General features: G+C 38.0%; 2 protein-coding genes and 1 pseudogene across 2 annotated transcripts; 2 read left to right on the top strand and 1 right to left on the bottom strand.

The window, feature by feature from the left end:
* Positions 1-4,057: 4,057 nt before the first annotated feature.
* LOC143586637 (small nucleolar RNA R71) lies at positions 4,058-4,158 on the bottom strand (annotated as a pseudogene).
* Positions 4,159-5,489: 1,331 nt separating this feature from the next.
* On the top strand, positions 5,490-8,041 carry LOC143586636 (uncharacterized). Its single transcript, XM_077068134.1, has 4 exons — positions 5,490-5,739; positions 5,885-6,375; positions 7,226-7,351; positions 7,442-8,041. The coding sequence occupies exons 1-4, from the start codon at positions 5,490-5,492 to the stop codon at positions 8,039-8,041; spliced, it is 1,467 nt and encodes a 488-aa protein (XP_076924249.1).
* Positions 8,042-8,044: 3 nt separating this feature from the next.
* On the top strand, positions 8,045-8,710 carry LOC143586635 (uncharacterized). The gene is made up of 2 exons (XM_077068133.1): positions 8,045-8,349; positions 8,464-8,710. Exons 1-2 carry the CDS (start codon positions 8,045-8,047, stop codon positions 8,708-8,710), a joined length of 552 nt encoding a protein of 183 aa, XP_076924248.1.
* Positions 8,711-26,110: the final 17,400 nt, after the last annotated feature.

Raw genomic sequence — 26,110 nt, 5'->3', positions numbered from 1 at the left:
GAACCCATTACTACCACAACCTCTACAAATGTACCAACTTCAACCGTGTTTAGTTTTCAATCACCACCTAACCTTCCCCCCTTGACCACTTTCATGCCTATGTAAGGACAATCATCAAACTCACAACAACAATCATCTTTCCAATCTCAACAAAATCCACGTTATCAACAACCATACATATTTACCCAAGACCCACCCATAACTCATATTCCATCGGGTTAAAGATCGGGCCCGCATTTGTTTGTTGGGCCACGGTATGGTGATGGTAGTGAAAGGTATGAAGATTTTGAAGAAGGGTATGCAAGTGGGGTTGATGGGAGCCAATTGAGGTGTCACACCCCGACTAGCACAATGCGGAAGCGTAAAACGGGAATGTAACAGACACCTCTGATATCAACACATTGTTTATAAAGAAATATTACAAACTAATTTACAATATATTACATTTCTTCGTTCTATCATTGTTTTACAGTCTAGGCGATACAAACAAAACTAGTTCGTTAACTATACATTCTTACTACTAACACCCTTGCTTCTATTCACATAGCATCAACCACACACTTCAGGCACGTGACAGATCACCCAATCATTCCGATTTAGGTACACCTGAAAAGCAGTTTAAAACGGGTCAACTACTAGAGTTGGTGAGTTTCACGAGTTTCAAGAAAACAGTAATGAGTATTCACAAGTCAGCACTTGTAATCATGAGATAAGTATGTATGTATGTAAATGATGTATGTGATGTAAATGATGTATGTGATATAAATGATGTATGTGATGTAATTATGCTAAGCTACAGTGAAGCCTGGACTGTTCGTGCTGCGTGCCTCCATTTCCCACGCTCAATCAACCACTGTGGCCCCTTTCCGCACACAACATGCCCCGGTAGCTATGTCTAACACTACATAGCTGGTTCGTAAAAATTATGGTCAGGTGCAAACGGTTTTGGTGTCTCGGCAAACCGTGCTGGCTCCGTTTGGGTTTGTCAAACCAATAGTACTATTCACAAGCCACCGGCTCGAAGTTAATCACTGTGATCGTGGGGACTTTCGTGTGTTAGCACTTAGATAATTCACATCAGTACATGTTTCAGGTATGTATATGTAATCAAATATGCTTTTCACCCCAAAAGTTCGTAAAACAGTTTAAAAGTGGGGTCATGAAACTCACGGTTTAGTAGATAATCAGTACTGTATCAGCTCGTGGTTCGTTTGGTCTGCTATCAGTAGTCCCTATAATTAATATTATAATAATATTAATATTTTAATATTATTATAATCTCAATACTAAACTAGGCTGCATAACTAATCTGGGTGTAGCTGGAAAGCCCAGAAAGTGGCGATAGGCTTAGGTTGTGATGTTGTTCAATGTCTAATACTTAAAACTGAACTTGGCTCAGATTCCCGTTTTCCCAGTTGGGCCAAGTTATTCGTTTACGCGTTCAGAAAACAGTTATGGGAAAATAAGCTTGGGTAAATGTATTGGTTAATAACATGATTAAGTTATAAAGAAAGATCACATACTGGGGTCCCGGATTAGCCACGGGGCCCGTTTCCGTTTATTCAGTTTGATTTGAGAAGAACGAGCACAATCCACCCGGATTGTCCAGGTTTCTCATTGAAAAGTTTATTTTTACTTAATTAGCCCAAAAATATGATTTTTGATTACTCTTGGTGTTTTGATATTCCCGCAGATTCACTAGTCGCGAACTTGCTGGTTTTTATAAAAACTGAATTTGTTTAATATTCAGATTATCATAATTAATTAACCGTTAATCATTAAATTATGAAAATTTAACCACTTATCAATTAAAATATGTAGATTTTTATAAAAATATTTCTGGAATTTATTTACTGATTTATTAATTTATAAAAATTCATTTTATCAGCTATATTTCGTCTGAAAATCGTCCGTTTACCCCAAAAAATTTCCAAAAATTCACCAAAATTTCATGAATACTCAAATAATGTACCAAAACAACCTGTATCAATTCCAGAATGTAAAAAGCTCGTGCAATATTCTTTTCGGCCCAAATTCGGCTGTAAAAATTCACACGAACGCAAATAAACAAAACCCCTTTAAACTTCTCCAAATGATCCCAAAATTCATATGTGATCAAAATGCATCAAAAATCTGAGTTCCCAGAAAAATTTCATAATTTTTGAAGTATTTTAGCTATTTTTCCCAAATAAACATCCTAATTCGGTAATAAATTCGCCAAATATTCTCGGATGGTTGAAAAATTACGAAATTTGAACAGGGAGTCATTGACATGGTCCCTGATGTCTCTGAAAAATTTCAAGTCCTAACAATATGCAAATCACAACCTTAACCTAAATAGCCCGTAAGCGAGTGTTTCGGCATTACCTTAACGGGTTTGGCTCGTTTCTGACCTTTTAATCAAGTTTTCAGGTTCTTGTGCTTCTAAGAAAGCTAGATACAAGTCCTATATCACAAACCATGCAATATTTCATCAACATAACAACCCTTAACTTAGGGTTTCGGCTAGTGCACAAAAACAAACTTTTGAACCGTAAAAATGTCATTTCAACCCTTTAATCTGTGTTTATGGCCAAAAAAACTATCAAAACAGGTTCCTTACCATGTGTATGATCAAAACATGTTTATGGACCATTTTTAGGATTTTTACACGGTTAGGAATGATTTTTAGTAATCAAGACATGTTTTTATGGTATTAAACAAGTTTAAACAAGTGCAAAAGTAGCTTATTTAAGTTGTTTACCTTAGGGTTTCTTGAGTTTTTTGGCTGAAGAAGAAGTTTTTGTCCAGAATTTTCAAGAAATAATGTTGAAAATATCTTGTATCTAGTTTAAATATGAAAGAAAAAAAGGGGGGGGGGGGGCTGCTGCTGCGATCGGACCATCATGGGCCCATTTTGGCCCAAGTTTTTGATTTCTCAAGCCCAAACACGAAAATCCCAGTCCAAATTTAGTTCGGGTTCGGTTTTTGGCGCGAAAAACTTATTAGGTGCGTTAAACAACGCGAAAACAAGTGTTTTTCGGCTAGTTTTGTGTAAAATTATAAAAGCATACTATATGTTTGTAAAAATCAAAAATATTTTCACGGATCGCTTAAAACATTTCAAATAAGTGTTTGGTAAGTCTTTTTCGACTTAACGGATGATACAATGCTTGGTTTGTAACTATCTTTCGCGTTTAAATCTATAGCGGGTGGTTAAACGAGCATGTTTTTGTTTAACTTGTTTGCTATCAAACTAAGACCATATTTCTAATATTTTAGCTTGTGTAGATCGTATATCACTTATAAATGGCCCCCGAGATATCTGGGTCATAACCCGACCCGTTCGGTTGATCGTTCATTGGTTACGCAAATGGCGTTTATTTGCTTAATCGGTAATTACGACTGAGGTGTACCTTGTTTTGGCTCAAATGTCACATGAGGATCAAGGGAAATTCGGGTATGGACCCGAACAACAACTGTAACAATAAGTGCAAAAATGGGGTGGGCCTCCAATTATTCAAGACCAACCGCAGCAACCACAACCATTGCAACAAGTTCCTCTACAACCTCAATATCAACAACCTCAGTTTCAACAACCAAATCCTCAACCACAATACCAACAATATGCACAACAAAGGCCTGTTTATCGGCAAATGGGCCAACCGAGAGTACCATTGGGGGTACCAAGACGTCATGCAAGAGAAATAGTTAAAGGAATTGAAGCTCACTTTAGACCGGTCATCACCAATAACCCATCTCCAGTGGTTATTCCTCAAAACAAAAATGGAAGAACATTTGAAATGAGAACCAATGCGCTCTAAAGTTTACCAAAGTACAAGGGTTTAGTAACGGAAGAACCCTATTTTCATTTGGAGGCATATGACTCCATTTGCAACACGATTGGGGGTCAAGGTTTTACACCGGAGAAGTGAAATTAGTGTTATTTCAATTTTCGTTGGAGGATAAGGCGAAGAGATGGTTTTACACCTTGCCATCCGCATCGATTTATACTTGGGCTGAGATGCAACAAAGGTTCTTAGAAGAGTTTTACACGGCTCAAAAGACTAATGATGCGAGACGAAGTTTGAGGTCTTTCCAACAACAATCGGGTGAAATGTTTCATGAAGCATTCGAGAGGTTCAACATGATGATCAAGAATTGTCCTCATCATGGTATAGCTCTTTGGGAGTTGTTGAATGCTTTTCATGAAGGGTTGAATGCGGAAGATGAAAGGGATTTGATGTCAATCACAAACGGTACGTTCGGTACCAATTATGAACAAGACGATTGGGCATTCTTGGAACAAATGTCGGTCACATCAAAGAGAAAGGCTCAAACTGCAAGAAGAGCAAGGCCGACAATTGGAAGACCGCAAGTTCATACTATGGAGGATGTGGAGGGTACAAACTACTAATCAAAGAATTGATGTTTGTATCAATTTTAACGAGTTGGGTCATGGGGCTGATGTATGTACGGTAGGGGAAGCACAAGTTGAAGAGGTGAATGCACTTCAAGGTCGAGGGGGTGGTAATCGAAATTTCAATATGAACTCAAACACTTACCACCCCGGGTTGAGAAATCATCCAAATTTCCGTTATGGAAATCAAGCAACTTATCTCAATCCAAATTTCCAAGGGACTTCTCAAACCACCTTTATCCCCCGTCAGCAATACTTCAACCAAGGAAATGAAGGTCAATTTCAAGGAATGGGTGGTAATGAAGGTGGGTCTTCGGGCCAAGGTTCATCAAGTGGGAATGAAGTGATGAACATGTTAAAGTTGATGCAGCAAGAGTTGCAAAAGAGGAATCAGTTGGATGAAGCTCGTGTACAAAAGGATGAAATTTGTGACAAGGCCATTCAATCATTAACAACTCAAATGGGCCAACTTGCAACCGAGGTATCCAATTTGAAGAAGAACAAATGTCAACTCCCGAGTGACACCAAGGTGAACCCTACTCACACTACTTCTCGCAATGTGCCGATTAATTAGGTAAGTGTTTTAAGAAGTGGTAAGGAGTTTAAAATCAATACAACACCAGAATTAGTTGAAGGTGTGGTAGAGGATGTGACGGGGGTAGAAAGTGAAGAGGAACAATCTTCACCCATTCAACCCCCTAAACCATCCACGTTTTCAAACAAAGATTCAGGTCAAAATGAACTTTTAAACGATAAAAGCAAGGAAGTGGAAGAGGTTCCAATTCCATTTCCTTCGGCTTTGCTTGACCCGGGCAAGAAAAATGTGATTTTAAAACGGGGTCCTCAAAAGGAGGAGATGTGGGAGGTATTTAAACAAGTTAAAGTTAATCTTCCTTTACTTGAAGCAATAAAACAAGTACCCGCATATGCAAAAATTTTAAAATAATTGTGTACTCAGAAACGATAACAAAAAGTTCCTAAACGAGTTGATTTAACTGAAAGAGTGAGTGCAATTCTAAAGGGTGATCTTCCACCTAAGCTTCAAGACTCGGGAGCGCCCTTGATTAACATTCAAGTGGGTGACTTTCAAATGTCACGGGCACTATTGGATCTTGGAGCTGGTGTGAGTATCCTACCAGGGGGTTTGTATGACCAATACGATTTTGGTCCACTTAAACGAGTTGAGACCACAGTTGTATTGGCTGATTTGTCTCACAAACTTCCTCGAGGGATCGTGCGGGACGTTATTGTTAAAGTAGAGGAATTTTATTATCCTGTTGACTTTTTGGTTCTGGATTACTCGTCGGTTGACTCAATACAACAACAAAATGTTATATTGGGTTGGCCATTTTTAAATACTGCTCATGCTATTATTGACTGCCGGTTTGGTATAATTGACCTGGCCTTTGGAAATAGAAAAAATGCGTTTAAATGTGTTTACTAATGTTGCTAATTCATTGGCTAGTAAAGAATGTTTTATGGCAGATATTATAGATGGGTGTGTACCACACGAGTATGAGGAAGGTATGTTGGATGTTTGTGTTTGTGATGATTCTGAATATGTTCACAGTTGTGCATTGGAGTTAGAGGAAAAGAAACAAGAGGTATTGGCATTGCAAGACGGAAGACCACCGTGGACTCATCAGGTTGAGAGTCTACCAATAGAAATCAATTCGGATACTAAACCCTCGTTGATTTGTCCTCCAAAGGTAGAATTGAAAGAATTACCAAGTCATCACAAGTATGTGTGTTTGGGAGAAGGTGAGACGTTGCCGGTTATCGTTGCCTCTAACTTGGATGAGGCTCAAGAAGAGGGATTGTTGGAAGTTTTGAAGGCTCACAAGGCGGCGATTGGGTGGACAATAGCCGATTTGAAGGGTATTAGTCCATCTATAGTCGTGCACAAAATCATCACCACGGACGATGAAAAGCCTACTCGGGAAACTCAAAGGAGGTTGAATCCCAATTTGAGAGAGGTGGTGAAAAAGGAAGCCATCAAATGGTTGGATGCGGGAATTATCTATCCAATTTCAGACAGTGCATGGGTAAGTCCAACATAGGTAGTTCCAAAGAAAGCCGGTATCCAGGTAATTAAAGATGAAAGTGGTGAACAAATCGCTACTCGACCGGTAACCGGGTGGCGAGTGTGCATTGATTATAGGAAGCTAAATGCGGCTACCTCAAAAGACCATTTTCCATTACCTTTTATTGACCAAATTATTGAAAAATTGTCGGGTCAAAAATTTTATTGTTTTTTGGATGGGTACTCGGGATATAATCAAATTGCAATCCATCCCGACGACCAACACAAAACCACATTCACATGTCCATATGGCACTTTTGCCTTTAGGCGAATGCCATTTGGATTGTGTAATGCCCCGGCCACGCTCCAACGATGTATGATGAGTATTATCTCGGACATGGTTGGGGATTCACTTGAGGTATTTATGGATGACTTTTCTATTTTTGGGTCAACTTTTGAAAGATGTCTTGATGAATTGGAAAAAGTTTTAAAACGTTGTGTCGAGACTAATTTGGTTTTAAGTTGGGAGAAAAGTCATTTCATGGTACAAGAGGGTATTGTGTTGGGGCATGTAGTTTCAAGTAGGGGAATGGAGGTGGATAAAGAAAAAATTAAGGTTATTTCTTCACTACCACCACCGAAAAATGTAAAAGGGGTAAGGTCGTTTTTGGGGCATGCCGGGTTTTTCCGGCTGTTTATTTAAAGGCTTTAGTGTGATTACTAAACCTTTATGCAATTTGTAGCTAAAAGATGTTGCATTTGATTTTACTAATGAATGTTTGCAAGCATTTGATGTTTTGAAGGAAAAATTAGTGCAAGCATCGATTTTGCAACCGCCGGATTGGACGAAGCCTTTTGAGATTATGTGTGATGCAAGTGATACCATGATTGGAGCAGTTTTGGGTCAACGAATTGATAAGAAGCCAGTGGTGATTTACTATGCAAGCAAAACTTTATCCGAGACATAATTGAATTACACCACTACAGAAAAAGAATTTCTTGCGGTGGTGTACGCCTAGGATAAGTTTCGGTCATACATATGGGGAAGTAAGGTTGTGGTCTATTCGGATCATAGTGCGGTTCGTTACCTCATGGAGAAGAAAGATGCAAAACCCCGTTTGATTCATTGGGTCTTATTGTTACAAGAGTTCGATTTGGAGGTCCGAGATGAGAATGGGTGTGAAAATGTGGTGGCAGACCACTTATCGAGAATTACTTTCGAAGGGGTCGATGATTCACATGAAATCAATGAGAGATTTCCGGATGAACAATTGTTAGCCGTTTCCACTACACCATGGTATGCTCATTTTGTCAATTATCGGGTCACGGGTAAGATGCCGAAACATTGGGCCAAGAAAAGGAGACAACAATTTCTCTCCCAAGTCAAGCAATATATTTGGGATGAGCCCGATTTGTTCAAAATTGGTGCCGATCAAATCATTCGGCATTGCATTCCCGAATTGGAAGTTCAAGAGATTTTGGCACATGCTCATTCATCCACTTGTGTTGGTCATTTTAGTGGGCAAAATACGGGTTACCGAGTTCTGACATGTGGGTTTTATTGGCCCACAATCTTTATAGATGCAAGTGAATATGCTCACCATTGTTTAAATTGTTAAAAGATGGGTGAAATTTCAAAACGGGATCAGATGCCTTCGCAACCCATTTTGGTGGTTGACATTTTTGATGTATGGGGAATTGACTTTATGGGTCCGTTTTCAAATTCTTGTGGGTATTTATACATATTGGTGGCGGTGGATTATGTTTCAAAGTGGGTTGAGGCCATAGCAACAAGGACTAATGATCACACCGTGGTACGTAAGTTTGTTCAATCCAATATTTTTGCAAGATTTGGAATTCTGAGAGTGATTATAAGTGATGGTGGGATGCATTTCAAAAATTTCAATTTTGGGAAATCGTTGAAGCGGTATAATGTGAATCATTGAATTGCTACTCCGTATCACCCGCAAATAAGTGGACAAGTTAAAGTGTCCAACCAACAAATTAAAGAAATATTGATGAAGACTGTAAGGGTTGATAGGAAGGATTGGTCGGTAAAGTTGGATGATGCATTATGGGCGTATCGAACCGCTTATAAAACGCCCATAGGAACGACTCCTTACCGGTTGGTTTATGGGAAAGGATGTTATTTTCCTATGGAGTTGGCTTACCGGGCACTGTGGGCTATTAAGAGTGTGAACATGGATTACAACGAAGCCGGTGGATTGAGAAAGTTGAAGTTGGCGGAATTGGAAGAGATAAGGGATGAAGCTTATGAGTGTGCATAGGCGTAAAAAGATAAGTTGAAAAAGGTTCATGATGCCAAGTTGAGGAAGCAGGTTTTTGAAGAAGGGAAAAAGGTTTGGTTATATAATTCACGGCTCAAGCTTTTTCCTGGAAAGTTGAAAAGAAAATGGATGGGCCCGTATGTTATAACAAGAGTGGGCAAGTTTGCTGATATGGAAATTGAAGACTTGCACAATCAAGCAAGACAAACTGTGAACGGACACCGACTTAAACCATACTTGGAGGGTAAGGATATCAACATGTGTGAAGTGGACAAGGTAGGCTACCTATTGCGGTCGCATGAGGAAATAACCAATTAAACGGTCCAGGTTTGTTGTATAATTTAGTTTAGATTTTGTTCAAATTTGTTTTTAAAAATTACCTTTCTCGTTTAGGAGGTTGTCCAAATCAAGTGTGGGGAATTCTTAGGAATCTCTTCATCGTGTTGAGGACAACTCGTGTTTTTCATGGGGGGTAGGGTAATTTTTAGTTTTTGTTTTATAAATAATTTTATTTAGTTTTTAATGGATTTTGGCTTTACTTAAAAAAAAAATTCCTATCAGATGCCACCGAAGCCTACGGTGTCCACCTTAAGCTACGCCATGTTCTATCTGTTTACGCTAGGCTGCTACGTTGGGACACTACCGTAGCTTACGGTGGCTACCGTAAGCTATGGTAGCCTCAACTCCAAATTCTTTGTTTTTCTTTGACTTGTTGACTGCCATCACCAACTCTCGAGTTCTTTGCTCCTCTTCATCATAGTTCACTTGAATCGCCATTTTTAGCACCTGTATCTGCAAACACGCACCATATACGGTAGTAACCTAAATCCTTGAAATAACACGTAAACGCTCATGTTTTGTTTAGAATTACTACAATTAAGGGTGGCTCTACAATCCACCCGTCAAGTTTAGTACATGAGTACTTGTGCGATCAAGTTTAATGACTTATAAAGCAGCATAATATGCGGGTTTGCTTTTTAAAGATTTGTTTAAATATTCATCGAAATTAATACCCAGATGATAAACCGCATAAAGACCCTATGGATCCAGGAACCTTAAAGCATCCCATCAATACAAGATTTAAGTTCATAAGACCATACATCGTTGAAGCGTTAACCACTTACTGATAAAAAGACTTTTACAAATTTAACCAATCATTCTGATTAAAAGGCTTGAGTATGACTAGCTATTTATATTTCTGCCATCATTATCAAGACTTTTGCTAGAAACTAACACCCCATCAATTTGGCAATTTAGATTCATATCACTTACATTCCCTTGTTTGTTTTAAAGGCCTACCAAAGCACCAATACATTTAAGTACTCAGCCTTTTATGCCTACTTTTTACTGGATTTGGGACTAGATGATCAATGTACTATCATCTTCCCTTTTTGCTTCAAAAACTCATTTTCGGAGGAGTAACATTTTTTAATGTTTTTGTCAATTTTGAAATTTTACTGCTTTTTTTTAATGTTTTTGGTTTTTCATGAAATTTTCTCCCCCTAAAATCAAAAACTGTATGAGAAACTATGTACAAACGAAAATTTGACTCTGATGTTCAGGATCACAAGGTATCCAACACACCTGTAATCTCGGTAACCCTCTTATCAACACCGCCCAAAACTTTTAAACCATTAAGTATTAATATGTATTGAAATCTTGACTTATCAAAAGCTTTGGTGAAAAGATCTGCTTTCTGTTTATCGGTGTGAATTTTGTCTACAGTAATCAACTTCTTTTCATAACAATCACGAATGAAGTGATACCGTATCTCAATAGGCTTAGTTTTAGAGTGGTTTACTGGATTCTTAGTAATGGAAATAGCTGCATTATTATCTACGAAGATAGGGGTAGTAAGAAAATTCAAACCGTAGTCCCGCATCTGTTGTTGTATCCAAAGAACCTGTGAGCAGCAACTGGAAGCAGCTACATATTCAGCTTCACAAGTTGACAATGAAACCGTGGTTTGTTTCTTGCATTGCCAGGTGACAAGACGCTTGCCGAAGAACTGACACCCTGCCGTTGTAGATTTGGCATTCAACTTACAGCTTCCATAGTCTGAATCGGAATATGCTTTCAACACAAACTCATCGTTTTTAGGATACCAGAGACCGACCCCCGGACATCCCTTGAGATAACGTAGAATTCTTTTTGATCATGAGACATGAACCTTGGATTCGATTGATGTCGGGCGCACAGACACGTAGCATACATGATGTCTAGCCGAGAAGAAGTAAGATACATTAATGAGCCTATCATGATCTGTATAAAGTTTGGTCAACCTTCTCCCCGTTGGGATCAGGACCGATACCATGATTCAATGGTAGAGGAGTACTGATAGCCGATGCATTAGTCATGTTGAACTTCGCCAATACGTCATTGACATACTTGGTCTGATAGATGAAGATACCATCTAACAACTGTTCTACTTGAAGTCCAAGAAAAAATTTCATCTCCCTCATTGCACTCATTTCAAATTTCTTCTTCATTACTTCTTCAAATTGCTTGCATAGAACATTGTTTGTCGACCCAAAGATGATATCATCGACATATATCTGCACGATCAGTAGATGTCCATCAACAAATTTGGTGAATAGTGTACAGTCGACGGTTCCTCTGATAAACCCGTTGTCCAAAAGATGTTGGGACAACGGCTCATACCAGGCTCTCGGGGCCTGATGGAGACCGTAAAAGGCTTTATCAAGTAGATACACTTTGTCTTTGTGGATCGGTGTAACACCCCGTGACCGCAGCGGAAACGTAAACGGGATGCAACAGACACCTCTGATATCAACCACATTGTTTATAAAGAAAACCGAATGCATTAATATACTTCAAAATTACATTATCTCATCTTTCTTTACCGTCTAGGTGATACACACATCATACAATACGGTTCATAATTCTATCTGTTATAATGTATCCTAACGTCCAGCACGCAAACCTTACACACATCAAGCACTTAGCACGTAATGAATCACTTTATCTTAGTTGTACCTGAAAAGCATGTGAGAAAACGGGTCAACTACGAATAGTTGGTGAGTTTCACAATTTTAGTAAACCATGATAAATCCATATCATAACATAATATTATCTGGGGACACTGTCAACCCATAAATACATTTAATAACCTCTGGGAACTCTGTTACCCCAGAAACATACTTCCAATAACCTCTGGGAACTCTGTTACCCCAGAAACACACTTCCAATAACCTCTGGGAACTCTGTTACCCCAAAAACACATTTAATAACCTCTGGGAACTCTGTTACCCCAGAAACATACTTCCAATCACCTCTGGGAACTCTGTTACCCCAGAAACACATTTAATAACCTCTGGGAACTCTGTTACCCCAGAAACTGTTGCGGGACCTTACAATATTAACAACTCAAACAATTACCATTTCAATACATTACCGTACGATTCCCGTACATTAAACATTATATAAATACATTCATTTCCATGCGTTCAGCACGTACTTAATCATTTTGATAAAAAACATGCTTTCCGCCCCGGGAAAATATTTAAAACAGTTCAGTAAAAGGGGCTCGTGAAAACTCACCTTAGCACATGCAAGTAGGTAACAACAATCAATATCAGTTAACTCGTCCAATCTGTAATATGATCCCTACGATCATTATTATACAATTATTGTTTATAAAATCTTTAATCTTATCAATCGGTACACCTGGGGACACTGTCAACCCAGCACTGTACCCGTTCTGGGGGCAAGGTTAACCCAGAAACACTTCTCCGGACTCAGATTGTGATGTCGTTTAGAGTTCCATGGTCACAATTTCTATTAGTCGTTTTCTCGTTTTGCGGGCCTAGCACGAATATCCGTTTTATGTTTCAAAAATGAGATTGGTCACACACGACCTGAAAATAGTGGTTGTCTGATAATTTGATTTAAAATGTGTAATTATAGCTCGGTTTAGACGTCCCGATTGGCCGCGGGACTCGTTTCCGTCTTTGGCGTACCGGAAACCGTTAAAATTGGTTAAACATACCCAAATCATCCGACTTATTTTCGGATAATTCATTTTTACTTGTTTAACTCAATTATATGAAATTAGTCCGTTTTTAAGGTTTTTATACACCAGTCAGCTCGCTTATGCGAACTTTACCGGTTTACGAGTTTTAACTTTAAAAGTTTGATAATTAGCATGATTAATTATCCGTTTACTCTCGGATCTTGAAATTTTGTCCAATTCACTTTTTAACAGTGGGTAATTTTATAAAAATATTTCCAGAATTAATTCTTATATTTAAAATTTATTTATCCATTTTTGAACACCATTTAAACACTAAATATGTCGTAAATACCAAACGATCTTAGAAAAATCCCAAATTTCTCCTGGATGTCCCCTGCCATCCACATAGTCCCCTGTAATTTTTCCAAAACCAAAATCTTCTTTTAAATGCCATTTTTACTAAAACCGAGCTAGAAATCCCTAGAACTCGTTTAACCGAAAAGCCTACTTAGACCTCTCCAACGGACCTCAACTTTTGTGTATGACTTATACATGATATGAAAAGCTTATCCAAAATTTTACAGAATTTTTCATGATATTTAACTATTTTTCACCATTTTTGGCCAAAACCGAGCATTAAATTCACCAAATATTCATCCTTCATCCAAAAATTACCAAAAATTCACAAAACTCATATTTCCATGTGTTTAACACCTCTGTAAAATTTCGTGACCTAACTCTAAACGACCAACAATCTGTCCAAAAACACATACACCGACATAAACCGAATATACCTTTCGTTTTCCGCCACTACAAGCTACAAACTCGTCTTTCCGCCTTATCTACCACTAAACACAGAGCCTACAAACAACATACCACAATACCAAGCAAGTTACACTCACGATCAAGCCATTTCTTTCATGGTTTCGGTTATGATCCCAAAAACAAGGATTTAATCGTAAAAATTCGTTTTTGACTCGTTTAACTCATTTCTTGGACCAAGATCCTTTGTATAACCCGTATACATCACTTGATCATGCAAGAATCGGTTTCATCTCGGGTTTTCACCCATTTTTCATTTGAAACCTCATTTTCTTGAAAGAAAACTTAAGAAAAGAAGATAAACACGATTACAACTCGGTTTTTACCTTGTGTTCTTGCTTGAAAACTCGGGTTTTTGATCAAAGGTTTGAGAGAGTTGAAGGTTTGTTGAGTTGGGTGTGTGAAAAAAATAAAATGAATGGTTTGTGGGTGTGTGTGTGTTCCGATCGGAACTAGTGGATGGGTGGGGTGGGACCCACTTGTTCAATCTAGTCCACTCATTTGGATTTCCATGATCTGGATAATGTTTTGGATAATCTGGTTCAGTTCGTTTTTCGGTTAAACGTTTAATTCGGCTTAAAACGAGGCTAAAACGGTCGTTTTTCTGCTTAAAAATGAAATTTATATAAAACCGATTTAAAACTTTAAAAACTTAAACCATGCCTTTTATTAACTTAAAACATCATATTATTAATTATCGCGCATCTTTTTCGGCTTGATCGATCATCTCTTGCTCGGTTTGGTATTGAAGGTTTCGTTTAATGTATCGACGTACCTTTAAATCGAAATTCTTTTTCTGTGCCGTGAATCACTTATCCCGAAGCTTTAATACTTCGTAGTCATTACTAAACATCATATATCTCGTCTATAATTGAACCCTCGATTCATTCGGGTTTCAATAACTATCGATCGTTTGATCGCATAATCAATACGGTGAGTTATATATTCACATACAATCAATACAACGAACCATGTATTCTCGTATAATTACCCTGGTAACTCATGTACCCGACATTACATATGACGTAACTAACGTCTACCGGTTAGGGTATACCTGGTTTCGTCGGAATCGTTACATTCTCCCCCCGTTAAGAAATTTCGTCCTCAAAATTTTACACGCCCACTATCTCCTTTCGAGAGAAAGGTGGGGGGGGGGGGGTTTCCTTCAGAATTCACCCTCGCGTTACCAAGTATAATCTGGTCCTCGCTGTGAATTCCACTTAATCTTAATTAATAAAGCTTGGTATGTCCAAACTGTTTAGTTATTCCCGTCTACTATCTCTACGGAATTAGTTATGATATCAAGTATGTCTTCGATGAGTACTTATATTACTAGTACTTTCGTTGCCTCATTGCTTAGGCACTTTTCAATCCGTATACATGGCAAAACATCATGTATAGTACTTATCCCCTGGAGTACTTTAATCGATAAACTAAATGACCAATCATGGAAATACTTTCATGAGGTCCAATATATTACGGAGTTATTTTCGGTTTTGCCAAATCTCATATCACCTCTCTAAGGTGATGCCTTAAAAATACCTTGTCACCTCTTTCCAGTGACAATGGTTTCCTTTGAATGCTGGCATAAATCCTTTGCCAATCTCGCGCTGCTTTCAACTTACCGTAAATATTATAAATCCGATTGATTGTTTCTCGGGTCAATTCAAATCTTATGGCTCGATCGACGCCCATTTTCAATTTAACAAATTGGAGATAACTGCTTCACCCATAGAAAGCTTCAAGCTCTCGATGCTTCCTTCCCCTCCTTCCAATAATGGAAGTAGGATGACTATTTCGATCTGAGATCATTGAAAATGGTACTCCACGACGAGTTACCATTTCAACATCATGAATTTGGGCGAGAATTCATTGTGGTAATCGTCATAGATTGGAATGAAATGCGAGGATTGGTTAATCGATCCGTGATTACCCAATTTTCCTCACGCCTTTGATATATCTTGGGAATTTGCATCCCGAAATCCAATGTAATTTATTCCCACTATCATTGGCGAATTTTCTGTCATTGTGGCGTTCCCAAGGGTTTTCGGTATGCAAACTTATTTCTTGCATAACTCAATATTCACCAACACACGTGACCATATCTTTCTCCAAACTCGACCATTAATAAAAATCCTTGCAGATATCCGTATCATCCATAGTCAAATCCGATTCCGGATGTATGGATTATTTCGATCTATGCGCTTCGTCCATGATTAATTCACTAAGGTCATGGAGGGTCGGGATCCAAACCCGATCTTTGAAATAGAGAGTTTCGTCCACGCGCTGTCCGAAATTCCTTTCGTTGCCGTAAAGTTCCTCCTTTTCCAAATGTCCCTCTTTCAACGCCTCATATTTAGTTCTTTCTGATCGAATATGTGATGCAACTTTTATGATCGGTGACGATGGTGCACTTCGTAACGTAGAGACAACGTCTCCACATTTTAAGTGCATAGATAACCGCTCCCAGTTCTAAGTCGTGAGTAGTGTAATCTTACTCGTGTACTTTTAACTGTCGGGAAGTATAGGCTATGACCTTAATATACTGCGTCAACACGCATTCTAACCCTTTACGCGATGCGTCACACTACGTGACAAAACCATCGTCTCCATCGGGGAGACTTAGAATCGGCGCTTGGCACAATTTTAATGGTTTCTATCTTAATTGGGTCTTTGTTAAATCCTTGTTGCTTCACAACATGACTAAGGGATTATGCCCTCTTTATTCAAAATCACATTTCGAAAACTTCGTGTATAGCTCATCTTGCTTTAACACTTCCACAATTTTCCTTAACCGTCGATCGTGCTCTTCCTTACGTTGCAAATATATCAAAATATTATCAATGAATGCTATGACAAATTTGTCCAAATAAAGTTTACAGACTCGATTCATGAGTTCCATGAATGCTGCCGGCGCATTTGTTAGCCCGAAAGGCATAACTAAGGATTCATAATGGCCGTAGCGAGTCCGAAACACTGTTGTCGCAACGTTTTCCTCTCGGATTTTTTTTTTTTGGTGATAACTATATCTAAGACCAATTTTCTAAAAACAAAACGCCCTCCGCAGTTGGTTTAACGGATCATTTACTTCGAAGAAGTGAGCACCTACTCTTGATCGTCACTTTATTCAATTCTCCCTAATCAACACATATCCTAACACTTCCGTCCTTCATTTCCCAATTAAAACTGGTGCACCCCATGGTGACCAACTAGGTCGTATAAAATCTTATCCAGCAATTCTTGTAACTGATTGGATAATTCTTGCATCTCAGACGGTGCAAGTCGGCAGGATGCTTTAGCAACAGGGCCAGCTTGAGACATTACATCGATTCTGAATTCGACCTGTCGGGTTGGCGGTAATCCAGGGAGTTCTTCTGGGAAAACTTGTGGAAATTTGCGCACCACCGGGATATCTTCTATATGTTTTCTTTTAAATACTTTGGAAATCACGTTTGTCAAATACACCACGTCTTCTTGTCGTAAATATTATAACATCTCAAAATGAGATTTGAGTGGCAACATAATACCGTACACTTTTCTCTGTATGTTATATATTTTTCTGTACCCAACACATATATATTTCTATATATATGTGTTTCTCCTTCTAATCATCTTCTTTTCATATTTGATTTCAACTTCATGTTGAGTTAGCCAATCCATGCTAACCATTACGTCAAAACTTCTTTGCTTTACTGGTCGTAGGTCAATAAGGAAAGGTTAATCTAGGACAATTCCGTACAATTTAGTTAACCATTAGGGATTTACCGTTAGCGATTCTACAGTATAGGGTTCTATAGTTTCACTAATCGGTATCTTTCCATAGGGTAGGAGGTTAGCAGGAACTAACTTCTATCGACGACCGTAAAAATATCACTGAAGCCTATTGATTTAAAACTACAACATACTCAATACCACCTTTGGATCATGACGTGCTTTATTCGGATTACTCACAAAAGCACGGCTCCTTGCTTGATCAGAGGTTGATGCTTGTCATGAGGTTCATCTTCCAACGACACCTTGGTTCAACTTTGGGCAATTTCTCTTGAAACGTTCTGTACTGCCACATTCATAGCAAGTACAACTGTTTGGCATAATTTGATTTCTTTGGATGGATTGTTATTGAAGTTGTTGGGTTCGGAGTGGTTGTACATGAATGGGTTGGGGTTGCCGGTTCTCATGGCTTCAGTTGGTTCTACGAATGAGGCATTACGTCCATCTTTACCATATCTGTGGCCTACTATCACTCGACATTCTTCCTCCTGCCGATGACCATATTTTTCACATTCAGGGAAGGACCCTTCATGCGGTTCATGTTTCACACCAGAACTAGTCTCAGTATAATTCTGGGTTGTAGGACATACCTACTTATTCAAAGGCCTATCTTGCACTATGCCTTTATCACTTCTCTTCTGTAACACTCAACGTCTCACCTAACGTCCTTCCAGTCCACTTCTCATAGAGTCAAATATATCAATGCTGGCTTGTGACACAACCCTTCCAAAGGTTGTATATTTTACAGGATTGACTATACTCCTTATCGATGGAGTTAGTCCCCCAATATTGCGCTTACTTCGCTTAGTTTCAGGAGTAAATTAGCCATGTTACCAGACATGACAATTCCTTTAAACGATTAGCGCGTTCCAAGTGATTATCACACAACATTTCTATCTTTCATAGCTCAGTTTCAAATCTCTGAACTCAATTACTCGAATAAAAGTGCTCTAGCACCAGAATTTTAAACCCTGACCGTATTATTTGAACAAAAATTTTCTAACTATAATTTTGTACCATCGTGTTCCATCACGATACAACATAATCTCCCAACATATCTGTAGCATATTTCACTACACAATGTTCTAGACTTTTACCAATATCCTTAACCATTTTGATCTTTCCTATCCACTTGCTAATCTATTCCTCCCTTTACCAACAGTAAACCATTAATAATTCCTTTAACACAACCAATAAACATATTCTTCACACCGGATCTAATTCATTACGACTACTATTCATGTTTAGTATATAACTAATACTTGTAGTCATAATAGCATTCGGTGGGACATTATCACTCTTAGTAATACCACTAAGAATTGAAATATTCATAATCATGTGATTGCTCGATCTATAATTCTGCGTTCACATTTGCATCAGCACTAGCAGTGATCTGTGATACTACATTCGGTATCATCATTTGCTATCCTTGAGCAATCAACTGAATCATATCAATCTCCATCATTGGAGTTACTCTTTTTATGTCATTCTGCCGTACTCATCCCGTACGCAGTAATCAATACTAATCTCACCGTATAACTCGTTACCAGCTCAATCATAACAGCAGGTACACATACACACCAAATATTATCACACATATTACACATACCAGTATTTAGTATATATGTCCCACAAATATAATAACACTTTGACTTAACCTGACGTCGGTTAACGTTTAAGTATGTTTCATAACCCTTGTCACCAACCGACATATAGATCTTTCTCCACAAAGATCAACGTTTAATATACTTGATTTCAATATCCTTCTGCATGTCAGCATAACCGATACATGCTCACCATGAGCACCAAACGATTACATACCACGGAGTTATAATATCCGTGTTTATTCGTATATCCGGCATACACAGTATGCCACCTACGAACGAACAACCAACTATGCTATAATGATTCCAACACTTCTTTGTGTATAGGTAATCATTCTATTCGAGCATGCATGGGTGTAAACATCTAACGGATGTAAGGATAACATAGGGAGTTGCGAGGTTCAAGGTAATTGCGCAACATGGGTTGCCTTCAAATATTATTAATTACTATTATGGGCAACTCTATCACTTGCTCAGTCAATGTCCTCAGGCGTTCTTGGTTCGTTGAAATCGGTAATTCTCGATCTGGAGGTGGTATGGCTCATATGTTTGAGAGTGAGAAATACATATATATATTTCTATATATTATTTTTATCTGCTGATTTTTTTATCAAATTTATTTTTATTATTATTTTATTTATTTATTTACCTTAATGGAATAAGAATGGGTTCAGGTACGGATCCGTCCGTACGTGAGGGTCGACGGTTCGGGTGAAAATCTGGGGTTATTAGGATATACGGTACCGGTGTTGGTAGGGTAAGGAACTTATCAATTTTGGTTGGGAGTGACGGTTACTAGATATTTCTGGTTAATGTCAAACGGAAGATCTAACTTGATACTATCATAACTATGGCCCGATAAGTCAGACTCATTATCAAACGATGCTCTAGAAATTTTTAGCATCCTCGGCACTTTTATTATTTCATCCCCCCGGTTCCTTATCCGGGTCCTATTTCTCAATACATGTACCCACAAGATATGCACATATATATATATATATATACACATTAGCACGCATAAATAATATTATATACTTTACACATATGTTGCCATTTTTACCTATTAATGTACCCCGTGACTTCCCCTGAATTCCCTCGTGCAGACAAGTCTGTTATTATGTTCCAGACCATAATAACTCACTTTTCCACCCAAGTTCATCCAGCTCTCGTCACTATATATTATTAGTTGATATTCAGATCCTATAATACTTGAGCTACTGGTTATATTTTAGGTATCTTTTAAAGACATCCTAATTCTTTTATAACCAATGGCTCTGATACCAAGTTCTGTAACACCCCGTGACCGCAGCGGAAACGTAAACGGGATGCAACAGACACCTCTGATATCAACCACATTGTTTATAAAGAAAACCGAATGCATTAATATACTTCAAAATTACATTATCTCATCTTTCTTTACCGTCTAGGTGATACACACATCATACAATACGGTTCATAATTCTATCTGTTATAATGTATCCTAACGTCCAGCACGCAAACCTTACACACATCAAGCACTTAGCACGTAATGAATCACTTTATCTTAGTTGTACCTGAAAAGCATGTGAGAAAACGGGTCAACTACGAATAGTTGGTGAGTTTCACAATTTTAGTAAACCATGATAAATCCATATCATAACATAATATTATCTGGGGACACTGTCAACCCATAAATACATTTAATAACCTCTGGGAACTCTGTTACCCCAGAAACATACTTCCAATAACCTCTGGGAACTCTGTTACCCCAGAAACACACTTCCAATAACCTCTGGGAACTCTATTACCCCAAAAACACATTTAATAACCTCTGGGAACTCTGTTACCCCAGAAACATACTTCCAATCACCTCTGGGAACTCTGTTACCCCAGAAACACATTTAATAACCTCTGGGAACTCTGTTACCCCAGAAACTGTTGCGGGACCTTACAATATTAACAACTCAAACAATTACCATTTCAATACATTACCGTACGATTCCCGTACATTAAACATTATATAAATACATTCATTTCCATGCGTTCAGCACGTACTTAATCATTTTGATAAAAACATGCTTTCCGCCCCGGGAAAATATTTAAAACAGTTCAGTAAAAGGGGCTCGTGAAAACTCACCTTAGCACATGCAAGTAGGTAACAACAATCAATATCAGTTAACTCGTCCAATCTGTAATATGATCCCTACGATCATTATTATACAATTATTGTTTATAAAATCTTTAATCTTATCAATCGGTACACCTGGGGACACTGTCAACCCAGCACTGTACCCGTTCTGGGGGCAAGGTTAACCCAGAAACACTTCTCCGGACTCAGATTGTGATGTCGTTTAGAGTTCCATGGTCACAATTTCTATTAGTCGTTTTCTCGTTTTGCGGGCCTAGCACGAATATCCGTTTTATGTTTCAAAAATGAGATTGGTCACACACGACCTGAAAATAGTGGTTGTCTGATAATTTGATTTAAAATGTGTAATTATAGCTCGGTTTAGACGTCCCGATTGGCCGCGGGACTCGTTTCCGTCTTTGGCGTACCGGAAACCGTTAAAATTGGTTAAACATACCCAAATCATCCGACTTATTTTCGGATAATTCATTTTTACTTGTTTAACTCAATTATATGAAATTAGTCCGTTTTTAAGGTTTTTATACACCAGTCAGCTCGCTTATGCGAACTTTACCGGTTTACGCGTTTTAACTTTAAAGGTTTGATAATTAGCACGATTAATTATCCGTTTACTCTCGGATCTTGAAATTTTGCCCAATTCACTTTTTAACAGTGGGTAATTTTATAAAAATATTTCCAGAATTAATTCTTATATTTAAAATTTATTTATCCATTTTTGAACACCATTTAAACACTAAATATGTCGTAAATACCAAACGATCTTAGAAAAATCCCAAATTTCTCCTGGATATCCCCTGCCATCCACATAGTCCCCTGTAATTTTTCCAAAACCAAAATCTTCTTTTAAATGCCATTTTTACTAAAACCGAGCTAGAAATCCCTAGAACTCGTTTAACCGAAAAGCCTACTTAGACCTCTCCAACGGACCTCAAATTTTGTGTGTGACTTATACATGATATGAAAAGCTTATCCACAATTTTCCAGAATTTTTCATGATATTTAACTATTTTTCACCATTTTTGGCCAAAACCGAGCATTAAATTCACCAAATATTCATCCTTCATCCAAAATTTACCAAATATTCACAGAACTCATATTTCCATGTGTTTAACACCTCTGTAAAATTTCGTGACCTAACTCTAAACGACCAACAATCTGTCCAAAAACACATACACCGACATAAACCGAATATACCTTTCGTTTTCCGCCACTACAAGCTACAAACTCGTCTTTCCGCCTTATCTACCACTAAACACAGAGCCTACAAACAACATACCACAATACCAAGCAAGTTACACTCACGATCAAGCCATTTCTTTCATGGTTTCGGTTATGATCCCAAAAACAAGGATTTAACCGTAAAAATTCGTTTTTGACTCGTTTAACTCATTTCTTGGACCAAGATCCTTTGTATAACCCGTATACATCACTTGATCATGCAAGAATCGGTTTCATCTCGGGTTTTCACCCATTTTTCATTTGAAACCTCATTTTCTTGAAAGAAAACTTAAGAAAAGAAGATAAACACGATTACAACTCGGTTTTTACCTTGTGTTCTTGCTTGAAAACTCGGGTTTTTGATCAAAGGTTTGAGAGATTTGAAGGTTTGTTGAGTTGGGTCTGTGAAAAAAATAAAATGAATGGTTTGTGGGTGTGTGTGTGTTCCGATCGGAACTAGTGGATGGGTGGGGTGGGACCCACTTGTTCAATCTAGTCCACTCATTTGGATTTCCATGATCTGGATAATGTTTTGGATAATCTGGTTCAGTTCGTTTTTCGGTTAAACGTTTAATTCGGCTTAAAACGAGGCTAAAACGGTCGTTTTTCTGCTTAAAAATGAAATTTATATAAAACCGATTTAAAAACTTTAAAAACTTAAACCATGCCTTTTATTAACTTAAAACATCATATTATTAATTATCGCGCATCTTTTTCGGCTTGATCGATCATCTCTTGCTCGGTTTGGTATTGAAGGTTTCGTTTAATGTACCGACGTACCTTTAAATCGAAATTCTTTTTCTGTGCCGTGAATCACTTATCCCGAAGCTTTAATACTTCGTAGTCATTACTAAACATCATATATCTCGTCTATAATTGAACCCTCGATTCATTCGGGTTTCAATAACTATCGATCGTTTGATCGCATAATCAATAAGTGAGTTATATATTCACATACAATCAATACAACGAACCATGTATTCTCGTATAATTACCCTGGTAACTCATGTACCCGACATTACATATGACGTAACTAACGTCTACCGGTTAGGGTATGCCTGGTTTCGTCGGAATCGTTACAATCGGATCGACAAACCCCGGTGGTTGTCTCACATAGACTTCTTCACTGATTTTTCCGTTAAGAAATGCAGACTTAACATCTAACTGGTAAACTTTGAAACCTTTCCAAGAAGCAAAAGCTAGATAGATCCGAATTGCCTCTAGCCTTGAGACTGGTGCATACACTTCGTTGTAGTCGATACCTTCCCTCTGGTTAAAACCCAATACAAGAAGTCTTGCTTTGTTTCTAACAATGATTCCATTCTCATCTCATTTACACTTAAACACCCATTTGGTTTTAATCTGCTTCTTATCTTCAGGCAAATCAACCAATTTCTAGACCTCGAGCTTCTCAAATTGCAATAGTTCCTCTTGCATAGCATTGACCCAGCTTTCCTCGGTCAGGGCTTCCTTGTACGTTTTAGGTTCGATCTGCGAAATAAAACACTTGAATGAGAATTGATTTAGTAAAGGGGATATCTTTGAGTAGAAACATTGGAGATTTTGATCGATTTGACGTCTTGTTTGAACCCCAGTATTCAAATCTCCTATGATGTTATCCTCAGGATGATAGGATAAAGTTCTTAGCATCACTTCTATAGGAACTGACACTTCAGATTGAAGATTATTCATATTCTCTTCAGTAGAAATAGATGGAGAAATAGCTTTGATAATCTCCTCATTAGATTCACTATTATCATAAAAAACAGGAGTAGTCTCTGGCATGTCATCAGATCGAACATGATTTGGTATATCTCGAGGAACGGACATAGGAACTTCAGGTGTTGGTACACAATCTTCTGATAACTTTTGATTATATAACATCATCAAAGTTTCATCAGAAAGAATTTCCTCAGGGAGTTTGAAACTCTCCCACAGGCTTTCGTAATCAAACAGCCTAGAATTCCCTAGTCGTTGAACAATAGGAGTATATCTTTGACAATCAACATTTTGGACTTGAATAATTTTGTGGAGGCTAGGAATGTATACATGTCTCAGTGGACTAGTATACCCCACAAAGAATCCTTCAACAGCTTTGGGACCAAACTTCCCACCTGGTTCAGAACAGTGCATGTTGACCCAAACGGTTCAAGCCACTTCAAATTAGGTTTTCGACGATTAAGTAGCTCGAAACACGTCTTGCCAAATTTCTTGATTGTAAGCACCCAGTTAATTGTATAACAAGCTGCAGCTACTACTTCTGACCAAAAATTAACTGGTAATTTTGAATCTGAAAGCATAGTTCGAGCTGTTTCAATCAATGTCCGATTCTTTCGTTCAGCGACCCCATTTTGTTGCGAAGTGTACGGTGCACTGAATTCATGAAGAATCCCCCGGTCATTACAGTAATCAAGCATTTTGTTGTTCTTGAACTCCGTCCCATTGTCACTTCTTATTCGATGGATCGGTAGATTATACGTCTCCAATTTCTTGAATAAAATCATGAGGGAATCATACGTCTCATCCTTTGATTCCAAAAACATTACCCACGAAAATCTCGAATAATCATCAGTAACCACAAGACAATAAAGTTCTCCTCTGATAGACATTCACCGGACCAAAGAGATCCATTTGTAGACGTTCGAAAGGTAAGTTGATGGAGTTAATGAGCTTTTTCGGATGTGATTTCTTGGTATGTTTTCCCTTCTTATAGTCCAAACTGATATGCATCGGATAACCCTATAACAATGACCCTCACAACTAAGATTTAAATATAAAACAAAAATCCTAAACCACACACAACCGGCAAGTGTACCGATCGCAAGTAGTATAGACCTAGGAAGTCCGAGTATCGAACACGTAGACACGTAAGAAAGCTAAAGATCACTAACACTAGACAAGACCTACCTAAGAATAATATTTAATTGATTTTTGATTTCTTTTAACTTAACTGGACTAACTAGACTGACTGATAAAAGTGACCTAAAATAGAAAACATAATGATAAACTAACTGTGTTAACTTTGGATGGAGAAAAACGTCTACCTAGGTTTGAATCAAACTGTAGGCCTAACAAGCTAATGGATTGAATGATATCTAGACACCGGTCCCTAAAGATGACCCGACTAAGGATCGCTCAGGCTCACTGGATCACCTCTCGGTCTCACTCAATAAACCCTAACTACTCTTAATCGGCTAAAACGACCAAACCGGGAAACAATTGTTAACTTGTTCTAATGTTGACTCACCTCTCGGTCTCACCAACACTCGACCCTAATGGAAATGAATACTACACAACCAAGGATAGAGGAACAATTCAACTTAAACCAAAATAGATCAGCTAGTCGCTCAAACACCTAAACCTGACATATTCTATCATGCAAAGGCAATGAGACAACCCTAACTTCTTATCACCTCTCGGTCTCTAAGAAGGTGTTTAACCGCTGTACTTTAACCACAAATTCATGCAACAAAACCCTACGGTTGTTCCTACCGCAAACAAACCCTAAACACAAAGTCTAGAATCAAACAAGCACCGATCAATCAATACAAAACTAATCAACCAACACAAGGAGTTTATGAAATGAATCACCAAAATTTCCAGCCCTTAAACACAACCTATTTCATGTCTAAATCAAACTTTACAATAACAATTAAAGTCTATCAATCAAACAATCCATAAAACTCATCAAACATTAACAATTATCATCATTCCTAGGTAGAACCGACAAGATTAGCCTAACATACTTTTTGGACAGAAGCAAATACTCATTAAAATCACCAAATAACTCATACCAATCATCTCAAAAATCATTCAACAATTAATACTAATCAATAACAAGTCAATCTCTCAAGCAATTGCAAAACTAGTTAACAATTAAAAAA

Source organism: Bidens hawaiensis, unplaced genomic scaffold (assembly GCF_021521415.1).
Source record: "Bidens hawaiensis isolate Kalapana, Puna unplaced genomic scaffold, B.hawaiensis_p1.1 tig00034741_1, whole genome shotgun sequence".
Taxonomy (NCBI): Eukaryota; Viridiplantae; Streptophyta; class Magnoliopsida; order Asterales; family Asteraceae; genus Bidens; species Bidens hawaiensis.
This window is presented reverse-complemented; position numbering and strand designations above follow the sequence as displayed.